At 51.5% G+C, this 20,406-nt stretch overlaps 5 protein-coding genes across 5 annotated transcripts; 3 read left to right on the forward strand and 2 right to left on the reverse strand.

The window, feature by feature from the left end:
• Positions 1-366: 366 nt before the first annotated feature.
• NCS57_01190900 (Phosphate transporter) lies at positions 367-2,160 on the reverse strand (the record flags this gene model as incomplete). Its single annotated transcript, XM_053061603.1, has 1 exon — positions 367-2,160. One exon carries the CDS (start codon positions 2,158-2,160, stop codon positions 367-369), a length of 1,794 nt encoding a protein of 597 aa, XP_052908131.1.
• Positions 2,161-3,340: 1,180 nt separating this feature from the next.
• NCS57_01191000 (uncharacterized protein) lies at positions 3,341-5,367 on the forward strand (the record flags this gene model as incomplete). The annotated part of the gene is made up of 3 exons (XM_053061604.1): positions 3,341-4,323; positions 4,382-4,800; positions 4,865-5,367. The coding sequence occupies 3 exons, from the start codon at positions 3,341-3,343 to the stop codon at positions 5,365-5,367; spliced, it is 1,905 nt and encodes a 634-aa protein (XP_052908132.1).
• Positions 5,368-6,848: 1,481 nt separating this feature from the next.
• Positions 6,849-8,457, forward strand: NCS57_01191100 (uncharacterized protein; the record flags this gene model as incomplete). Its single annotated transcript, XM_053061605.1, has 7 exons — positions 6,849-6,884; positions 6,932-7,177; positions 7,228-7,430; positions 7,488-7,579; positions 7,624-7,794; positions 7,844-8,001; positions 8,053-8,457. The coding sequence occupies 7 exons, from the start codon at positions 6,849-6,851 to the stop codon at positions 8,455-8,457; spliced, it is 1,311 nt and encodes a 436-aa protein (XP_052908133.1).
• A 389-nt stretch (positions 8,458-8,846) lies between these two features.
• On the reverse strand, positions 8,847-10,676 carry NCS57_01191200 (ULP-PROTEASE domain-containing protein; the record flags this gene model as incomplete). Its single annotated transcript, XM_053061606.1, has 3 exons — positions 8,847-9,173; positions 9,221-9,827; positions 9,877-10,676. The coding sequence occupies 3 exons, from the start codon at positions 10,674-10,676 to the stop codon at positions 8,847-8,849; spliced, it is 1,734 nt and encodes a 577-aa protein (XP_052908134.1).
• A 7,526-nt stretch (positions 10,677-18,202) lies between these two features.
• On the forward strand, positions 18,203-20,186 carry NCS57_01191300 (uncharacterized protein; the record flags this gene model as incomplete). The annotated part of the gene is made up of 4 exons (XM_053061607.1): positions 18,203-18,263; positions 18,320-18,663; positions 18,723-19,543; positions 19,592-20,186. 4 exons carry the CDS (start codon positions 18,203-18,205, stop codon positions 20,184-20,186), a joined length of 1,821 nt encoding a protein of 606 aa, XP_052908135.1.
• Positions 20,187-20,406: the final 220 nt, after the last annotated feature.

A 20,406-nucleotide genomic window follows, 5' to 3' on the forward strand; every position in this document is an offset into this window, starting at 1 on the left:
TCATTTCAACAAGCTGAATCTTGTAAAAACAGCAGATGCATTAGGTCAAACATATTAATGGCCTAGTTTTAATCCCTAAAGCCCCAACCTCTGACCTTGCTCTCAACTAAAGGGGCTTGTCCTAGCATCACGTCAACTCTCCCACTCGCTTTGCGGCGTTTCACGGAATCATGTTTTAATATCCTCCTTGTAACTACTTGTTTGGTATTTTAGCCCGCAATCTCTTTCATGGACACTGCTAAATACAAGAATGAAAGCATCGCCAGAATCAGCAATTAGTCAAGGTCTGCTGAGTGTCTCGTTTGACGGCTCACGGCGCCATACCAAGTTGTCAATCTGGAGTGGCCTACAGAAACAGTCACTCCTTTAACCAAACTGAGGAGCGTTCAAAGCCATGACTGTAAGCAGACCAGCAATCAGACCAGCCGATGGAAGCGTCAAGATCCAACCACTAAAGATCCAGATCAGCTGGCGCCAGTTGACGGCACCCACGTCCCCATTCATAAGGGCGACCCCGACAACACCCCCCGTCAGACACTGCGTGGTCGAGACGGGAAGGCCGAGTCGCGACGCAAGCAGTACAGTGATGGCGGCGCCAAGCTCCATCGCGTAGCCTCGTGTGGGTGAAAGCTGCGTGATCTTGTTTCCCAGCGCCTTGACGATGTGATGACCCATGAACCAGAAGCCCGCGCCCAGCAAGAATCCTGCTACCACAAGGATCCAGATTGGCGTGTCAGAGTCCTCTTCCACGACGCCGGTTCGGAAGGTCTGGTAGCTGGCGACCCAGGGGCCTACGGCGTTGGCAACGTCGTTGGAGCCGTGAGCGATGGACATCATCATAGCCGAGGCAACCTGTGCGTAGGTCCACAAGTGCTCGACACGGTTGTCGTAACGTTTGGCCTTGCGGTGAACATCGGCGAGCGCCTGCGAAGCATGCGTTACGCAATCGCGTGTGACACCTTGGAGAAGGAAGTACTTGGCGAGATTACCAAGTCGTCGGGGATGGTAGATGGGCAAGTGGCGGACAGGAACAAGCCAGCGCTCCTCCGGCTCAACATGGCGCACCCGCCGGCGACGGCGCATGCCTGGGGCGTCGCCCCTCTCGAGCTCTTCAAGGCCAGTCAGGTTCTGTGCCCTGGGAGCCACGGCGGTATCGTCATTCGTGTTGTCTGCACCGTGGCCGTTGTGGGTGTCAGGAACTGCCTTCCGCTCGGCAGCGTCAGGAGGGTTGTCGTGCCCCTTCAAAGGTTTTGCAGGGTCGCCAGATGCATGTTCGTCTTGCTCATCCTTGTCATGGGCTGACTCATAGTAGTCGACAACCATGGAGTCGCCTTTGCCAGGGAAGTACAAAGGGGGGTCTTCACGCCAGAGGAGCGGCCCAAGGGGGATATGCCAAGGCCGAATGCGGACGTCATTCTTGACGACGACACGGTGGAAGTAAGGAACGAAGAAGACGTAGGCAATAAGTAGGACACCGAAAAAGACTCCAAGAATGATTCCGACCGCGGTGCCAGCCCCAAGCTCCTCAAGCGAAGGGGCGCTAGGTGCCTCGATAGTAATGAACAGCGCAAGCACGGCACCGGTGAAGGCTAGGTAGATGGGAATGGCTCGGAGCGCCTTTTCGAATGAGTTTTGGCGCTCAAGAATAAAAAACTTGAGGGTGCCGAAGAGCAGGGCAGAGAAGCCGGCCGAGATGAGGGGCGCGATGGCCCACGACGCGGCGACCTGGGAGACGCTGCCGTCGGTCCATCTCCAAGTAACCTGGGCCTGGGACCCGATTCCAGCTCCTACAAGAGCTCCGACCACGGTCTGAGTAGTAGAAACTGGGAATCCCAGCTTGGTAGCCACGAGGAGCCAAGTGGCAGAGCCGACCTCGGCGCAACCCATGACGAGCATGAGAACTGAAGGGGTGGGGACGAAATGATCCAGATCGATAATGTCATTCTTGATGGTGCCGGTCACGCGTTTTCCCAGGGCAACAGCTCCGACAAACTCGGTAATCATGCTCAGGAAGCCGACCTGGGGCATGGTAAGGCTGCGCGCGGCCACCGACGTTGCGTACGAGTTGGCAACATCGTTGGCTCCGTTACCAAAGCTGCTGCCGCAAAAGGCGATGGTGGTAATGGCAAGGATCCAGTCGTACTGCTGGAGAACGGCCATGTTGCCGCTGTTGGTGCAAAGACAAAGTTAGAGGAAGGGGGGATAACTTCTCTAGTCGAAGAAGACTACAGAGCGTATAGTTTGCCCCGGGCCCTGATGGACCAAGACATCTTTATATACGCCCATGAGCGTCACACGACGTCATCAATGGGGCTACCCATTCTCCTGATGCCGTGATATCGAAAGCCTTTCAGAGCAGCTGCGAATAAGAATAAGCTTAATTGGCTAGACAGTCTGGAGTGCAACCATGTCCGGGGACTTGGCACTGGCATCGGTCGCGAAAAAGGCAACAGATGTCGGCGAATCAGGATGTGAGATGGAGGAACGTGCTAAACATGACGATCGGTGGCATTGCTCAAGTTGCGACATGTACGGTAAGCCTGCCTTGTGATTGAGAAAGTACCGCGTTAATTTTGAGAAGTAAGAACATGTATTGAAGAAAACATTGCGTAGATGATTTTATTATATTTGAATTGATAGATGAGTAGTTCTTGCTTCTATACAAAAGAATTTTAATATAATTTAAATTAGTAAGGTTATTAGCATTTCTTACTTGTTTTAAATATCTTCACTTTACAATATTTCAAAAGCAAAGGACCTCGAAGTCTTGGTCAAGGCCACTATGTTAGAATTGGGGTATGATGCTATCATGCATTAATAGTTGAAGCCTGGCCCTTGATGGGGCAACTGAGCCAGAAGACCGAAGTCTTGGTCTTTTACAGCATTTAGTTTTAATGCCGTTATGCATTGAGAGCTATGTCTTTTTATTAAGCAGCACAAATTCCTTGTGTGATGCGAGTTCCATTGGCTACCTAGGGCTCGACCCGGCTGGCGCAGGAGCACACACAGTACACATCAGATGATAACAGGACGCTTAGTTACGCAGCGCGCCATATGAGGGTCCATTGTGTTCCACACTTTAATATCGTGGCTGATGGCCTCCTTCAGCCATCATTTAAAACGAAAAGGGGCCTCTAACCTTGGGCCAATCGTCATCCTGGTAAAAGTACCCTGCATCGCCACAACGTCAGCCAAGGCCTAGCTGAACTGTGAGGCTCACTTCAGCCGCACTTGATTTTATCTGTATTGTACGTATTAAATCAGAGCAAGAAACTTTCCATCATTTTAGTTTCATAGGTACCTAACTAAACATCGCCTCCAACCCATTTGGGCTTTCGAGATGGCTTCTGTAAACGACATACGCACCGGCTTCTGGCTCGACTACGACAAACCATGGGCCACTCGAGCACTTCTCACTGTTTCCAATACCCAGGCCAACTTTATCATCGCGGCGATATCATTCCTGCTCGCCTCCCTCGTTCTTCCAATTCTTTGGAGAACACTCGTCCTCGTTTTATACCTTATTCCATTCACCCGTCCCTCAGTTCGTACCTACGAACTGCAGCAGCGGCGGATCATCCTTCGCAATGCAAAATCCCCAGACGGAGCTCTCCTGGCTCTCGCCAAGGCGTTCTGGTCTTGGAGGAAAGGGTCTGCTAAAATATGGCGGAGAAGTCCCTTCCAGTTTCTCATGCTCCTCTCCCTTACGATAGCGAGCGTTGCTGTCATCGGCGCCTTTGGTATCTTTATCCCCTCTCAATTTGCCACCGACACGACCAACGACATAATTGTCCTGGCAAAGCGCGGCTCCTGTGGGTTTTTGAGAGTACTCAACAATGCTCCCCAGGTGGACGCGGCGGCAGCCTCGGCCTCCAGGGATCTGGACGAGACGGCTTATGCGAGAAGCTACGCCGCCCAGTTTTACGGAGGCGAGCCTGGGGTCAGCGAGATACAATCCCCATATGCCGTCCTGAGCCTACCCTTCACGGTGGATACAGCGGCGCCATGCCCGTTCAGGGAGGAAATGTGCCTGCTGGGCTCGGATGCATCAATCAGCTTTGACACGGGCCTGATTGATTCGCACAAGCATCTTGGCATCAATGCCCGGGAAGAAGACAGGATCCAATACCGTTGGAAGTCGACTTGCACTCCTTTGAGGTTGGACGGCCTCGTCAGCGTCACTGAGGAGGGCAGACGTGACGGGCTCCGTATTTGCGAGGACCAGCCTTTGGCCGACTTTTATCTTGGGCGGCAAGAGAATAATAACTATACCTTCTCCTGGATGGGTCATAATGAGGTGACTCGGATCGGATACCAAGTACAGTACGCACACGCCCCGTCCCCTCCCTTTTCTTCGCACAGCTCACACCCCTCTCTCCAGGACAACCTCGGCATACAGGGGCTTCAGCGATGCGCGAAACATTTCGTGGATCCCGATACCTCCCCTCAATCGGACCGACGCCGACGTAAGCTTAATCTTCATTGCGGGCAACCTAGTGGCCTACTCGACGGCTGTGGATGATGCGGTATTCCAAGCGAACGGATCCATCAAAGACCCAATAGGCGATCCGCCAATGTACATATCCGACTTCAACGCTCGCATCATTGCCTGCGCCGACCAGCACGAGTTCTGTAACCCCACGAACGGAGCGTGCTCCGGGCTCAACGGCTACTTGGGCAACGTTACACAGCCATTCTCGTCCAGGTCAATGACCAGGCAGCTAGCCACTGCACTGCGGATTCAACAGCAGGGCGAGGCCTATACCATGGAAAGGAGCGTGAAGCAACTTGGTAGCAACGGTAACGGAAATGATCTGGACATGTCGCCCTGATAGCTCCTTGACTGACTTGCTTTTGCATTTAGCTTTGATTGCCAACTCGATTCTCGGCAACACCTTGCTCCTCTCCCCTGGACTGCCTAACAACCAATGGCACCTTGAAACCTTGCGATGGTTTCAGACAGGCCTGGCGAAGCTACAAGCTAACACCAACCAGTTCACCAACGTATCCTTCACCGGCCGCGACTCGGCCGCGTATCAGCTAATCCCGGCAAAGAGCTTTACCAATATTTCAAGCATCGATTCCGAACTAGACGAGCTGTGCTCAGAGCAGCGGATCCGGTCCAGGGGCAGCGTCCAGAATTTTAGCGTGGTCAACCTCGCCGTCCTAGTCGCCGTGTCCTTTATAGTCTCCATTCTGGGCGAGTGGCTGATCCCGCTGGGTGCGCGCCACTTCCTCGTGGAGGGTTATGGACAGTGGGACGGTGACGGGCTATTGGCCATTTGGAAGAAGAGTGTCGATCCTCAAGGAGAAATGGCATGGGTCAAGAAGGAAGATGAGTCGTACGTAGTTAGGGAGCGCTCGTAGATGGCCTCGGAATGCCTAGAACCTTGTCTTGATTATACCTCACGATTTCCATGGGGTCATAGCATGCGATATGAATCAATGGCAACGCAGGGGATTATACAGGGCGATGTGCAGTGTCTTTACTCGAGTGCCTCGATGCCTAGACCCCATACTGTCGATGCGGCTTTTTTTTTTTTTTTTTTTTTGTTACATGTTTGTGATTGTTTTAATACTTAGATAAAGCTAGTCCTCAAAGATCATTGTTCAATGTGATCTTCTTGGGTCTTTGTTCCCCTCTATCTATTCGCTCAGTTACCCCATCCAGGACAGGGCTTCAACTATAACAAGAAACACACAATCTTTGTTCCCTCATTGCCCACGAGCGAACAAGCCTCATGATGTCGACGGTGACGACAAGTTACAACAAGCAAGGCAGTGAATACGGGCCCTATACTCATTCTCATCAAGTATAAAGTTGTAGTCAGTTACAGCAATACAGTCCCCATCATCACCCTTCACTGTATTTTCACAGCAGCACATCACGACAAACTCACAACCATCACGACACTTTACAGTCTTTCACTTTCCACTTACGCCACCAAGATGTGCCAACCTATTCCCATCACCATCACCCCTGCCTCCCCCGCCGTTTCGGCTCCCTCCACCCCCGAAAACTCGGCCCCATCTTCCCCTACCTCTACTTCCACCACCCTCGCTCTGCCCATTCACGAGATGGCTAACCCCCGATGCCAGTGCGCTTGCTCTTGCATCAACATCGTCTGAAACCGATCGTGTATATTTTGCGACTTTTGTCTCGAGCACCACGTGGCTTAAACAGACCGCAAGTTTTGAGCACTGCATGTGAGTACCTCAAGCCAGACGTGTCTTGAGCATCTGTGGAAGATGTAAAATAGATAGGTGACAAGGTTCTGTTCCACCCAGAACAAAAAAGGATCAATAGATCGATAAACTATTAAAAAACTAATTTCTCCTCATTGCGTGACTGGTTCTCCTAAAACCCACTTAAAATATCGACTCGTCACACAAAGCTTTGCCAAGCCGCCTTGACGCTCCTGCCATCGAAGCGAAAGCTGGAAACGTCGAAACGGTGGCGAGCACAGATACTGTCGCCTCTCCCGGAACTTGGACCTGATTAGCAGTACAAGTTCCCCATGGGAATGCGCCTCGTCCGCTTCCAGGTTCTTATGTGGATGGTTCTGGTTTGGTGACTCAACCTAGCGTGTCCCAACTGGCATGCGCCAAGATGCGCGAGGCTCGCATGTCTGATATCATCTCGTGCCAGAAACTGTAAACAGCCACACGAGGGCCGCGACCTTGGTGTCAGCATTCTTCAAGCCCGAGGGGTTTAAAAAGGTTGCTTGAGAACCTGCACGTGGTGGATGAGGCTTCTGTGATGCGACCGACGATAGCGACCCTCGCCTAGGACTTGAACCTCTCTGGGGGCCGGTTTGAGAGCCCAAATCATCAGATTCTCGAGGACAATGGGGTTTGGAAATCCAAGACCGGCAGCCATTCTTGTGCGTTCAACCCACAGCCTTTCTCCGACTCTCTTAACCTCCTCCAGGCTTCACAATGGACCCTCATCGTAGTCGCCACGGCCGTCATCGCCGCCCGAGTATACCTACGGCTCAAAATCCAGAACCGCCGGATGCTGAATAGCGACATCATCATGTGCACGGCGTGGGTTTTTGCCATCATAACAGCGGCATTTGGGCCCGTGTTCGCGAGGATGGGTGCCCTCGAGCCTGACGTGCATACATCCCTGCAAGGGTACAAAGGAGAATTGGATGATCTAGAGCTGGTTCTGCAGGTGAGGGCATCTTGGGAGAGGCAACGACAACCAGGGCTGACGACTTGCAGTTGTTCTTTGCCGTCAATTTCCCCTTCTACACCACCTTTTACCTATGCAAAGCCGCCCTTCTCGCCGTCTACCTGCAGGTATTTCCCGAGTTCATGGTTAAGAGAAGGATCTTTCTATGGGCCACAATTTTATTTGTCGTCATCGCCTACGTTGTCACAATCACCTTAATATTCACCATCTGTCTGCCTCTAGAAAGAAACTGGTGAGTCAGCCCTGCGTCGCGAAGCCGCTGGCTTGGTCATGTCTAATTACCGAATAGGGAGATCAGTGTACAAAAGTCATGCCCAGGGTCGTCTTATGCCATTCTCTTCCAGGTTGGCTGGGGATTGCACTTCCTGGGGGATCTTCTCGGTGAGTACTCTGCTCCTGAATTACTACGCTCTCTAACAACGCAGTTTTTATCCTGCCATGGCTGATTCTCCCTGCATTGAACGTCAAGAGGGCACTCAGGCTAGGCATTTACTTTACATTTCTCCTTGGAACCATCAACATTGCCGTGTGTCTGGTGCGGTTTATCGCGATCCAGCAAGCTGGGGAGGATTACTCTATCTCCCTCAGCACCATCGGTAGGTTCTCACAACGTAGCCCGCCCGCGCCGGTTCTAACCCTTTGCAGTCCTTTGGAGCTCCCTCGATGTCAACGTCGTTCTCGTCATCGCCTGCCTCCCTTCTCTCCGACCCTACTTTGACTCCCGGGGAAGTTCAGGGTATCTGGCCGAGAACACGCTTGCACTCCGTATCCGTACTTGCACTAATTTTTCTACAACTACCAAAGTCAGGGCCTCATTTGGCTCCTTAAGTATCTAAGAACTAACCTTGATACAGAGAAAAAGGGGACGACAGAAAATATCAAACTTTCGTTACTCTGAAAGGAATCCATCACTTGAGACTGCCCCCAGAAATAACCACAACTTGACCCATGGAGGCTGTGATGTGAGCCAAGTGGAGAAATACGGGATCGCCAATCAGACAGTAAGGCTTAGCGGTGGAAAAAAAGGGGGCGGGCCAATGATGACGCAGTTTAACCGTGGGTACCTGTCAGCAATTGAAACAGTTGTTGGCAATGCCTCGTCTCAGCCTCTCTCGATTCTGACTCTCCTTGCTTCTTCAACAAGCAATGACGCCATGCGGCCGTCTCGCGCAAACATCGGCTTCTGGCTGCTTTGGCTATGCGCCCTCGTATGGTGCTACCTGAACAGCATTGCATTCTTCTCCAAAAAGGTGTCTTAGGCCGTTGGCACCCTGCGGCTACTTCTCCCCAATATTAACACGGCAATAAGGGGCGTTGGCGGGTATGAGTAGAGGCGTCTCCCCCCAGGGCGCTCAGGAATTAACTCCCCCTCTAGGCATGGCCCGGATAGTACCAGGCCCTCCCTGTCTCGAAATACTCTCCCCGTCCGTATACGAACGGTAATATCTGCAGTAATTGTCTTTCTAGCTGTTCTGTAAGTTATCACCATGTATGTAAGGCCTTTGGGTTTTAGAGGGCCGTCCCTTCAGTTGTGGAGGAACTTCAGCGAATACCCTACCCCAAACTAATCACCCCTACCAACGAGTGATCTCAGAGATCCCGCCCTGTTCTATCTGGAAAGTAAGATATTTGATATTCTGTGAGATCTTCATCCAGTCGCTTCCTTTTCACCTCCTCTCTTCTGCCTTTTGCTCCTCACTCCTAGGTCATGCTGTTCCGCCACTATAGCCTTTCGTTTCCCTGTTGGTGCAGCAATCAGCCTTTTAGTCTTGAATCCGCATCGCAGGATTTGCATAGCCTCAGCCCTCAGCTCCCTCCCATCGTATTCAGAGATAAGAGGTCGACCCAACATCCGCGAACGGCCAAACGAGATGACGAGGGGGCCACAGCTGTATCCATCGTTTTGGCGGAGCCCACCCTGACAGCCGAGTTTCTCATAGTACTCAAACTGGGCGAACTCTCTGTCACATGCCGCCTGTTGATAATCAGTATATGCTGTTGGAAGCCGGTTTAGATACTAACCTTGACAAGAGCATTTGCCCCCGCGGATAGAGAGTCGTAGTGGAAGATGGAATTTTCCCTTTCGTTTATCTCAAGGAGGCTGAAGTGGTTCTGGTGCTGAAAGAGCGGGAAAAAGTAGACTAAGTGGTTCTCCGCCCCCCCTTCTCGCTTCCATTGTAGTATTTGCTTCACTGCTCTCTCGAGCGGGCGTGATATAGGTCCTTCCTCGCAGTGGATTGGGATAGAAAAGCCGACTCGGACGAAGGGCAATTTTTCGGATAAGTGCAAACAAGCGAGAATGGTATCGTCGTCAAGCCATTCTCTTCCACTAAGTGTTCGGAGTGAATCGACGTTGAATGCAAAGCCGCTATCTTTCACGAGAAGCATACGGCTAGGGATGCGTTCTTGGACTTGCTTGCACAAATCTTCAAGCCCGACAGCAACAACCGAAGACCATAGGCGTTTACCCACTAGGCCGTGGAAGAATCTGTCTGGGTCTGCTCTGCCAGTCGTCAACAATAGTTTGAACTGATCTTGCAACAGACCTAAAACTGCCATCTTCTTCGGTTTTTTGCGTAGCCCTTTGGCCAGTTCATTCAAGACATGGTTTTCGGACTTTGCGAGCTGCCTAGCATTGGTTAGTTGATCATCTCCCACAGTCTAAAAGGCAGCCATACCATGCGCCCTTGAAGAAAATACCAAAACCCACGGCCTTGGCCAAGAAGCCCCACTTCAACCCGCAGGCGAGACCAGTGTTCAGCTGCTTTCTGCATCTTTCTCTAACACTCTTGGGCCAGTGATCGAGGATGCTTGACAGTACTTGTCTCGAGGCGGCCGTTGGGTCAGATGCAGACCCGCTAATCAATCGTGTTTGTGATGTATACCATTGGGCAAAGGCAATGGCGGTGAGGATATGGGAAACAGTCCCCTTGGCTCTCTTGGTGTATTTTCTCAGAAGAAGACATGCCCACTGCAAGCCTTTTGTCCATTTTAGCATTTCCTCTTCCGTCTCACCCTCCTTGGTATCCAGTGTCACAAGAGCATCGAATGTTTCTTGTGCATTCTCTCCCAAACACAACTGCTGCATCTGGTCGTGGCTCTCTCTAACGAAGTCGACAATGTTTTGGTCGAGGAGCCTGAGGCAGCTCGACTTGCAATGTTGGAACTCCTGCCAGTGATTGACTGTTGTAGAAGGGATCACAGAGCCCAAACTTGCCGGAGCCACGGATCCAATGCAGAGCTTATTAGTGGGCGAGTTTGTGGGGATTCTTGCCCTAGACACACTGGCGTGTGAACTTGAGAGGGCTGGGCTCATGTCGTTGCTCACTCCATCTACAGGTTCAAACTTTGCGGTACAGAATGCGTCCGAGGCAGGTGCACTTTCTCCATCGACGTCTTTAGCACCCTGAAGAGGCGAGTGTCTAAAGTTATCGGTGAAGGTGCAGGCCTGTGCCTTGCGGCTGCTAGGAGTGGGCATTCTGAGACTTCGTGAGAAGGAGATTGAGCTCAAAGGGAAGAAAGAGAGGTAAAGACAGCGAAGAGAAAAGGAAAGAGCCAGGACCAAGTGGGAGAAGAGCACAATGTTATAGAAAACAGGCAGCAGCACCACAACCCGTGTCCAAGCGTACGAGTGGCCAGATGGAAAGACATGTTAGGTCGGCCCCTGAGTCCCCCAGCCCCTGAGTCCCCCAGCCCCTCAGACCCCCAGCTCCTCAGCCCCTCTGCCACGTCTTGTGAAGTCACCTCGTTGGTGCGAGACCATCGTCATCCTGTTGACGATGGAAGAAGCTAGAAGAGTCTAGCCGTCCAGTTTACCTTCGCTTATGCCTATGAGGCACGGGGGTAGCGGAAGAGTGTCAGAGCTGAGTGAAGATGAACAGAGAGACAGATGGTGTTGTAATCTGTTAAGCCCACAACCCCTTGGCCGAACATCACCAGAATGAGTTCCATCTCAGCCGACAGGTCTGGCTGTCAGGAGGCCTCCATGAGGAAGCGGTGCGAGGGAAAATGGTATCCGGTGATAAAGTTGACACATCAACTGCCACATGATGAGTGTAGCCGATGACTTTACCGCCCCTCGGCCGTACGGAAGAAGCGGACAGTATGAGCCCGATCGGCTTGCTTATCATTCTACCCAGTGTACAAACACTTCGAGGGTACTGGTCAAAGTCAGGGACGCTGACCAGGTGTTCTCCCGATAAGAACAGGTACTTAAGGGGCGAGCGCGCCCATCTCCCTAGGACTTCAACATTTTCCTTTCATCACTCCTACACTCAAGTCCATGCCAAGCACCTTAACAGCAAAGACCCCCCTGACCAACAGACCGCAGGTCAATCCCACAGCAATACTCAACAAACAACACCCTCAGTTACATCGAGCCCTCGGCGCCCCTTGCCTCTCCTTCAACACATTCCCACCAAGTCTTTTCAAGTTTCACCAAACATGACCTCCATTCCCCTTCCTGGCTCCCAGTCGAACTGCGCCTCCGCCATTATTGACTCTGGTCACCATTCTGCCCGCAACCATGAAGTGGGCGATATGGCTGGCCTGAATATCCCCATTGGCTTACCCAGCCTTGCAACCGGAGAGGACATCCCCGCTTCCAATGAACCAATGTCTTTCTCATTGCAGTATCTGTTGCTCGCAACCAGGCTTGCTTTCGATCAGGGTTTTCGAGTCGGCCAAGCCAGCAGCTCCCATGCAACACCACCCAACAACATCAGTACTACAGAGCAAACGACACAAACAGTTTGCGATAGCTCTCAACATTTCTTCCCCCAAACTTCAACTGCTGGACCAGGAGGCGACAGGTCGAGCAGCCAGTTAAATCCTCCTGATTATATCCTGTCTTGCATCAACGATAGCACAGATCAGATTCCGAGGCCGAGTCAACCACCAGGCTTACACTACTTGGATGGTAGCGTCGTCAGCCCCCTACTGAATGGCTTGATACAGGAATTTGAGCCTGAACTGCCATCTGGTTTGGTTCCTGTTCTCGATAGCGACGATCCGGAAGATGACGACTCTGATGAGACCCAACGTGGGCTCACAGCCTCAGACCAGGAGAGCGGCCGCGTCAGCCATTGCCCACAGGATTCAGCTCCGAAGGACGGCTTTGATCAGCTCCCAGGATCCGGTTGCGACGATAACCGAGTTATTTACGGCGAAGATGGTCGCTCCGAGCCACCACACAGAGCACAGCTATGGAATACAGGGGTATCTATCGAAGATATCGAATATATCGACCTTACCATCCCTCAAGACCATATTGGCACTGCTGATAAGATTGCCGAAGCGGACACCATTCAAGTTCAAACCACACCGCAAAGGCAGGTCGCGTTCCCTGAGGTTTCTGCATCCGGTCACAATGACGGAGCCGGGTCAGTCGATAAGCCTGGGGGCATGGGACCTCCCCCAACCCCCCCAGAACGGCAGGCGAAACGGAAGCGCGAGGACCCTTCCGAACAGAGCATCTCCTCTAAGAAGCAAAATAAGGAGCAAAAGATGGATTTCGTTGTGACACAGGTCGTCTGGATTCATGATGAAGAGAAGATAAGGTATAAACTGGACATGAACAGGGCGCAGCAGCGCTGGGTTACTGATGACCCTACTGCTCGGTCTTTGGGCCTTGCTGAACTGCATGGAGAAGTATTGATGTCTGATTATGAGAATATCCTTATTGATATAGAAATTGGGAAGTTTAGGTATGTTGTTTTATTTTGGGACATGCAGGACGAGGTCTTTTGGGGCAACGAGCCTTTTGGTGCTGGTATCTGTGGCACTGGTGCCTGTCATCGGTTTGACTTACAAACCATGTTTGACAAGATTTGCTAGGATACCTAGGATAAAACCTGAAAGTGATCTCGAGACTGTAAATATAAGTGTACAGCTTCGTATACAAACCTCACTAATCGATTCACAAAGTAAATGCTTCGCACCTACCTAGACTACCATAAATCCGGTTTACCATCCAGTGGGAACATAATCAACCTTTTAGTGAGAGCGACAGGTGTTATAAGGACCAGTAACTTCACTGGGCAATTCTCGGATCAGGTCTCAATAGGGCGGTTAGTCATTATCTCCTAGGCCCAAGGGAGGCTTCAAGAGATGTTTGCACGTATCATCTTAGCTTCATCCAGGTAGTGCGTGTCAATGAAGATATTCTTCAAATGCAATTCACTAATTCCATTGCATAAGATAGCTTCTATCCACTATGATGTCCACTTACTGCCTTCTTCTTCTCCCTCTGACTTTACTCTTCTTCTCTGGTCTATGTTTCTCGATTAAGTCAGGGCTCAACTCTTTCTCAGCAACCCACCAGTCCTCACTCTTTGGGCGTCCGTTCCAGTGCAACCGGTATTCTAGCTTGCCATTCCGGGTGCGCGTACGTAAAACCTCGACTTCGTCATCGAAGCCTTTGTAGCTCTCCTCAAATTGTCTGACAAGCTCTTCATCTAGAATGTTTTCTCGAGGCTCCCATCCATAGCTTCCGTCCAGCCACCTCAAAAAGAACAAGTCCTTGCCCCATCTTCCAAGCAAGCAATCGACCGAATAAGCTTCTTGCTGGGCGGAATCTACTTGATCGAATGCAAGTGCCTCATCGCGCCGTAGTTCCGCATTGATGGCTTTTGTGGCCCCAACTCCCGATGTTGGTGAGGATCCCGAGGAGGTGGAGGCAGTGGAACCAGAGGTAGTGTCTCGGTTGTCCGGTCGCAGTAGAGGATCAACGAGTGCCTCTACGTTATCCATTCGCGGTTCCGCCAGCTCAGTTGGCACAGTTTTAGTCATTGGATTCAGACCTTCAACTGAGGCAAGACTGGAACTTGTCGCACCACAGCCAGTACCAACCTGACAAGAGATTTTATCGAGTTGGGCAGCAAAGGCATAATCTCCTTGAGACGTGGGTTGCAGATGGTTCCCATACGAGTCAGATGGAAAACAATCAGAAGTTTCCGCCTTCGAACAGCTATCCCGGTCCAATGGGTCATCCTGTGCTTGATATGGTACAGGTCCCGGAGTCACCGACGACATATCGACCACTGGGTCCGAGGGAACATCTAAGTTCGAGTGGCGGTGCCGAGACTCGAGGGCCAGAGCTGACTTCTTCGGGGAAAACGGCACCATCTTCATTTGGATGGCCTGCGTGGCGTCCACTCGCCTCGACTTCTTCGGAGGAGTTGTGTCGTCCTGATCCTCTTTCGAGTGGGCTTTGCGCTTACCAGCTGCCATAGGCTGATGGACAACACCGTGAACGTCGCTGAGATGGTACCGGATATCTTCCTCATTCGAGAATTCAATGTGACATTTCGGGTGAGGACAAGCGAGGGCCTCTATGCGTTGACGATGGGTGAGATATGCTGAAACGCACTGAGAGATGTGGCGTTTCCAAGCGTCTTGGTCAGACCATTGGCGTATCCTTTCTTCCGCGGGGAGATCTACTCGCCCAAGGTGAACAGGGCAGTAGCCAGCACATGCGACTGCATGGCGGAAAGTGACCGGGCTGCAGCGGACAGGAATTGCCAGCTTCTCAACATGGACCTTGCAATGAGCCACCCAGGTAGCTTTGCCTTTCAGCCAGGTGCTGCATTGGAAGCAGAAGCTGGTGAAACCTGCTTCCTTGGTATGGGATTTCTCCAAGCATCGATAGATATGCCACCATCGGCTTTTTTTAGGTATCCTAGTGTGTATGTATTAGTAAACAATGGACTTGATTATCATAGCCGATAACCTTACTGTGCTAAATCATTGCGGCAAGCAGCAACAGGGCAGCGGCCTTGAATTGGGCGGAGTTCTTTTTGATAGGCCACGGAATAATCGTTGGATCGAAGGGAAACGAGATCTCGAAGGGCAGAAATCCATTCGGGACTTCGTGGCCAGGCCCTCATCTGCAAGGTGGATGCAAGACGGACGCGTTCTTCTGGAAGCATGTGACTGATACGGCTGAAATGATTGTGACGCCAATCGCTCTGCTCATAATCCTTTCGATCGGTTTCATACACGACCTTCTGGCTAGCCTGAAACTCCTTCAACTTGTTATTTTCAAGCAGTCGTCGTTCTTTGTAGGCAACTTTTCGCCGCAGCTCGAGTTCTGTTTGTGCCTTTGGTGACGTCGAAGTCTCGATCTCCAAGTTGATGTTGTTGATCTTCTTAGTCAAAGAAAGATACGTCGGGCTCTTCCGTAACTCCTCTGCTTCTTTGGCGGGGAGCGAAAATCGAAGGTCTGGATTTCTTCCTACTGATGCAGATCGGAAATCTTCAGCCAGGTCGGTCCGGAGCTCCATGCCAAGATAGCTTCCTGCGCCATCTACGGTAGAGACACTGCCGAGATACTTGTTGATAAGCACGTTGGTATTATTCTGCGATGCGAATCGTAGTATCTGGCCGAGTGAATAACCGTTATCTAGATCGACCTTAGTTACTCTAGCGGCACGCTATCGGAATGGCTTACCATTCACTTTGATGAGAGCTTCGCGACGTATGGCGTGCAATCCCAACCATGCGGTGAAGCCCGCACGATTTCCCCAGTCTGAAAATTGAGAGACCCAAGACATCGGATTCTTTCCCTTTGCTTTAGGCCCTGTCGAGGACCATTCAGGGAAGACTGGCTTTTCCTGTGCATCATCCGCCCATTCCATTATACGGAAATTGCCGTTCTTTGGTGGTCGAAGTGCTAAGATTTCTTCAACCGTGTCAAGGCCGGCAAATGCGTGAGATGAAATCACATTCGCCAGCCAATGCAACATGGGCTGCGCAAAAAGGGGCGGTGGAAGACTGTCTGGTCCCACTACCTGCTCCGCGAATGGATGCTCCGGCCTGTACAATCTTAGGGCTAGAAATAATCACTAATGTTGAGTGACGTACTGGTTTATATCTGTCGCTTTACAGATTTCTCTTGTGAACTTCAAACGGAACTCTGGGCGTCCATCTTTCCATGATAAGATACACTGCATATCCTGATATAAGTTAGAATCAACCAAACTCCACTGGTGAGCGTCTTACTTGATATCTTGCCTGGCATATCTCCTGACACCTCGCGGAGGTAAAGCAGTGAGTGTTTAGTAGGTTCGCATTGTCAACTCGGCTTCCTTCGTGAACGTAGTCGTGGAAATCGTTGGTCCAAAGGCGATTCTGCATATGAACGTAGTTCTCGATGGTGATGAAAGCCTTCTTCCTCAGACCTTTCTTTCCCTTCAGGAGACCTATGTTCTTTGCAAGCTCCCCTTCAATGTACTTGGTTTCGTCAACAAGAAAGCTTTCCACGTAGAAATCCTTAGGAGGACATACCGGAGCCATAGACAACTTAACATCAAGAGAGATATACGCATGATTTGCACGTTCCCATGCGTTGCAGAACCTTCGCATTGCACCACGAATGCTGCCCGCTGTGGGTATCTTTTGCCCGTCTTCCTGAGGGAGCCTACCCAACTTGGACCGCCCAAGGAACTCAGCAAAATGTTTCAAAGTTTGCATATCCTGTGGCGTCGACCCTGGGAACCTCCTCTCATACCTAGAGACAAATTAGCCACTCTCTAGTGATGGTAAAATACTACTTACGCTTCCCACAATATGAGCTCCCGGTTGTATCTCTCCTTGGTTCGTTCCCTCAAATTCCTTCTCACCGGATGCGGATCAAGTTGGGAACGGTCGTGCGAAAGGCCGTTCAGTATTGCCCGCTCGACCAGCTCATCAGGGTCTTGGGCCTTCCGCCCTGGTTGTCTTTTGAGAGACATTAGGTGTAGTGTATTGAAAGAGAAATAAAGAGCTCGAAAAGGATTGAGTGAGGTGCAGCGAAGGGATTCAAGCTGAGGGTTGATGTGGGAAATGACGGGCGATAGCGCCGTCTTATAGAGAACGTAAACGAATCCTAGGCAGACATTCTGGGCAGTGCAGCTATTCCACCCGCCAGATGAGACGAGACCCTCCTAGGCCCCTCCGCTTGCACCTCCAGGTCAACGATTGCGCGCTCGACTGGAGTTGGAGGGTTATGATTTCGGATACCCATGCTTGTGTGGAAGGTACTTTTGGATCTTCAGGTGGGGGCACCTGAGCCGGGGTGAGGACCGGCTGAGCTGCGCCTGAGGTGAGCCTGAGCTACCCTCCACAAAAGCGGCGACGCTTCGCGTCGATATTCTCTTTCTAAAACAGCGTGTAACGGGAAACGATAGTCTTTGTGTCGAGAACGGGAATGGCTGGACTCGGGAAATTAGACCATTAAGCAAATGCATTAGAATCGTCGTTATTATTAGAAGCGTACAAAATTCATAGACATAATTTCTCTCCAATTCTGAGACTAGGCTAGGCCAACTAGAATGCGCAATCCATGTTCGCCGACCTTCTTCGGCCACCCACTTGAACGATCTAGTCAGAAATCTGTTACGCCCACACGACGACCAGCCTGCTGGCCTGCAATGTAACCGTCACATAGTGCTGCCCCTGGCTTTACATGTGGCACCATACACAGCGAAAGACGGGCCCCGACTAAAGCAATCCAGAGCGCAGATATCAGCGCTGTTGGTTGCTGCTCCGGTGGAGTTTGTCTGTGTCATCCATGATCGCCAATAATTTCGCGAAAGTGGCTCTCCGGGGGCCGGGAGGGGGCTCCGTAATCCCCGGGTCCCACGGAGCACCACACAAGTACGAGCGTCCCAACGGGCCTCTCCGCTGGATCTAAGCCCAACTAACCAGTCGCTCCGCAGACCATCTGTAAAACACTTAGCGATGCTACCCCAAAACCCCGGCTTCTCCTTAGAGGGACCACTACTCAGCCCCTCAAAATAAGGCAAGGGTCACAGAACGAGAGCAGGACCGGAGGTCAGACCAGGAATGGATATTCGCATGAACGGGGCTTGGCGACTCAGACGACACATGCAAGGGGGGGGAGACGAGGCAGATGCATATAACTTACAAGAGCCTCTTGAGGGGGAGACAAGAAACTACCACACAACCCCCAAGGAATACTCAACTCCGAAATCCTGATTTACATAGCAGAGCCACGTATTAAGCATGGGTCTCTACACTAAGCTTGCCGAGAACCTCGACGAGGTCGACGTCATCATCGCCGGAGGTAATCCTCGTCTCTTACCCCAATTACGGTCCCTCAGGAAGCTGACCCTCCCACAGGTGGCACGGCAGCTTGCGTCGTAGCTGGTCGTCTAGCAGAGGCGGACCCCAGCCTGTCCATTCTCCTCATCGAGGGAGGTCCGGATAACAAGGGTGTTGCCAATATTGAGCACCCCGTCTTCTTCCTGGACCACCTCCTGCCCACTTCCAAGACAACCATCTTCTACAAGGGAAACAAGTCTGAGAAGCTCGCCGGACGAGAATGCATTGTTCCCTCAGGTGGTACGCTCGGCGGTGGTTCGTCCATCAACTTTATGATGTATACTCGGGCACAGCGCGAGGACTTTGATTCATGGAAGACACCCGGATGGTCAGCCGATGAGATCCTGCCTTTCCTCAAGAAGGTGCGCCATTATTTGTTCACGACCATAATGATCCTTCATACTGACACTTCCCTACCTAGCTTGAGACATATCATGGCCGAGGTGACCCCTCTGCGCATGGTTATAACGGCCCCGTCCACGTCAGTGACGGTACATTCCGCTCTACCGGTTTGGAGAGCGACTTCATCAAGGCTGCATCCCAAGTCGGTTGGCCCGAGATCCAGGACCTGCAGTCGCTAGACCACAACAACGGTTACGAGCGCTGGCTTCGCTATGTCTCTAAGGAGGGCAAGCGACAAGACACTGCCACCGTCTATGTCCAGGACAAGCTCACCGACGCCAAGTACCCCAACCTACATGTGCTGGTCGAGTCCAAGGTCGTCCGAGTGCTTCTCGATGATGACAAGCGCGCTATTGGTGTCGAGTACACACCTAACCCTGCCTTCCAGGCTGAAATTGGCCCTACTCAACATCCTAAGTTGACTGTTAAGGCCCGCAAGCTTGTCGTTGTGTCGGGTGGTGCCTGTGGTACACCACCCATACTTGAGCGATCTGGTCTTGGCGACCCTAGCATTCTTAAGAGGGCCGGTGTTCCTGTTAAGGTCGACTTGCCTGGCGTTGGCCACGAGTACCAGGATCATCAGTTGATCTTGTATCCTTACAAGACAAGTCTCCAGCCCCACGAGACAATTGACAGAGTTCTTCGACACCCCGAGAAGCGCCAGGAGCTTATCGACTCAAAGGATAAGGTCCTCGGCTGGAATTCGATTGATATCTCCTCCAAGCTCCGACCTACGGATGCTGAGGTTGCAGCTTTGGGTCCCGACTTCCAAAAAGCATGGGACAAGGATTTTAAGAACGCCCCTAACAGGCCCATTATGCTGATGGGTGTTGTTTCTTGGTAAGTTTTCTCATAGAAATCATGAAGGCAAAGCTAACCAGAGAACAGCTTCTTGGGTGACCCTTCCAGTGTGCCAGAGGAGCAGTACGTTACCGTAGGAAACTACACAGCGTACCCCTACTCCCGAGGTCACATACACATTACAGGACCGAATGTCAATGACCCCTTGGACTTTGACGTCGGCTACCTCAACGACGAGAACGACATTGACCTCAAGAAGCAGGTTTGGGCTTATAAGAAATCCCGAGAGATTATGCGCCGCACCGAGATGTACCGTGGTGAAATCGCCCCCGGCCACCCGGCCTTCCCCGAAGGCTCCCGAGCTGCGTGTGTGGACCTTAAGCAGTCGCTCTCTAACGTTAAGGACGTTGAGTATTCTGCCGAGGACGACAAAGCTATTGAGCAATGGGTGCGTGAGAACGTCGGGACTACATGGCACTCCATCGCCACCTGCCGGATGGCTCCCCGCGATGAGTTCGGCGTTGTCGATGAACGTCTGAACGTCTGGGGAACAAAGGGTCTCAAGCTTGCCGACTTGAGTATTGCCCCGGCTAACGTCGGTGCCAACACAAATAACACGGCAATTATGATTGGTGAGAAGGCGGCTGATATCATCATCAAGGATCTGGGACTTGGACAGTAGATCATTATGAGTAGCAAGCGTTGTCTACATAGCATTTGAAATTTGGAAAAGCAACAGGCTGGCTTGATGCCTTAGCGAAGTAAACATCTCTACCAAACCATGAGTTGATGTCAATAGTGTGATATCAAGCGATTCTCAATATTTTCTGGTAATTGATAATACTGGTGCCCGACTATATTAGGACAACCATCACAAAGCCAGACACAGAGAGCTCAACAAA

Source organism: Fusarium keratoplasticum, chromosome 10 (genome assembly GCF_025433545.1).
Source record: "Fusarium keratoplasticum isolate Fu6.1 chromosome 10, whole genome shotgun sequence".
In the NCBI taxonomy this organism is placed as follows: domain Eukaryota; kingdom Fungi; phylum Ascomycota; class Sordariomycetes; order Hypocreales; family Nectriaceae; genus Fusarium; species Fusarium keratoplasticum.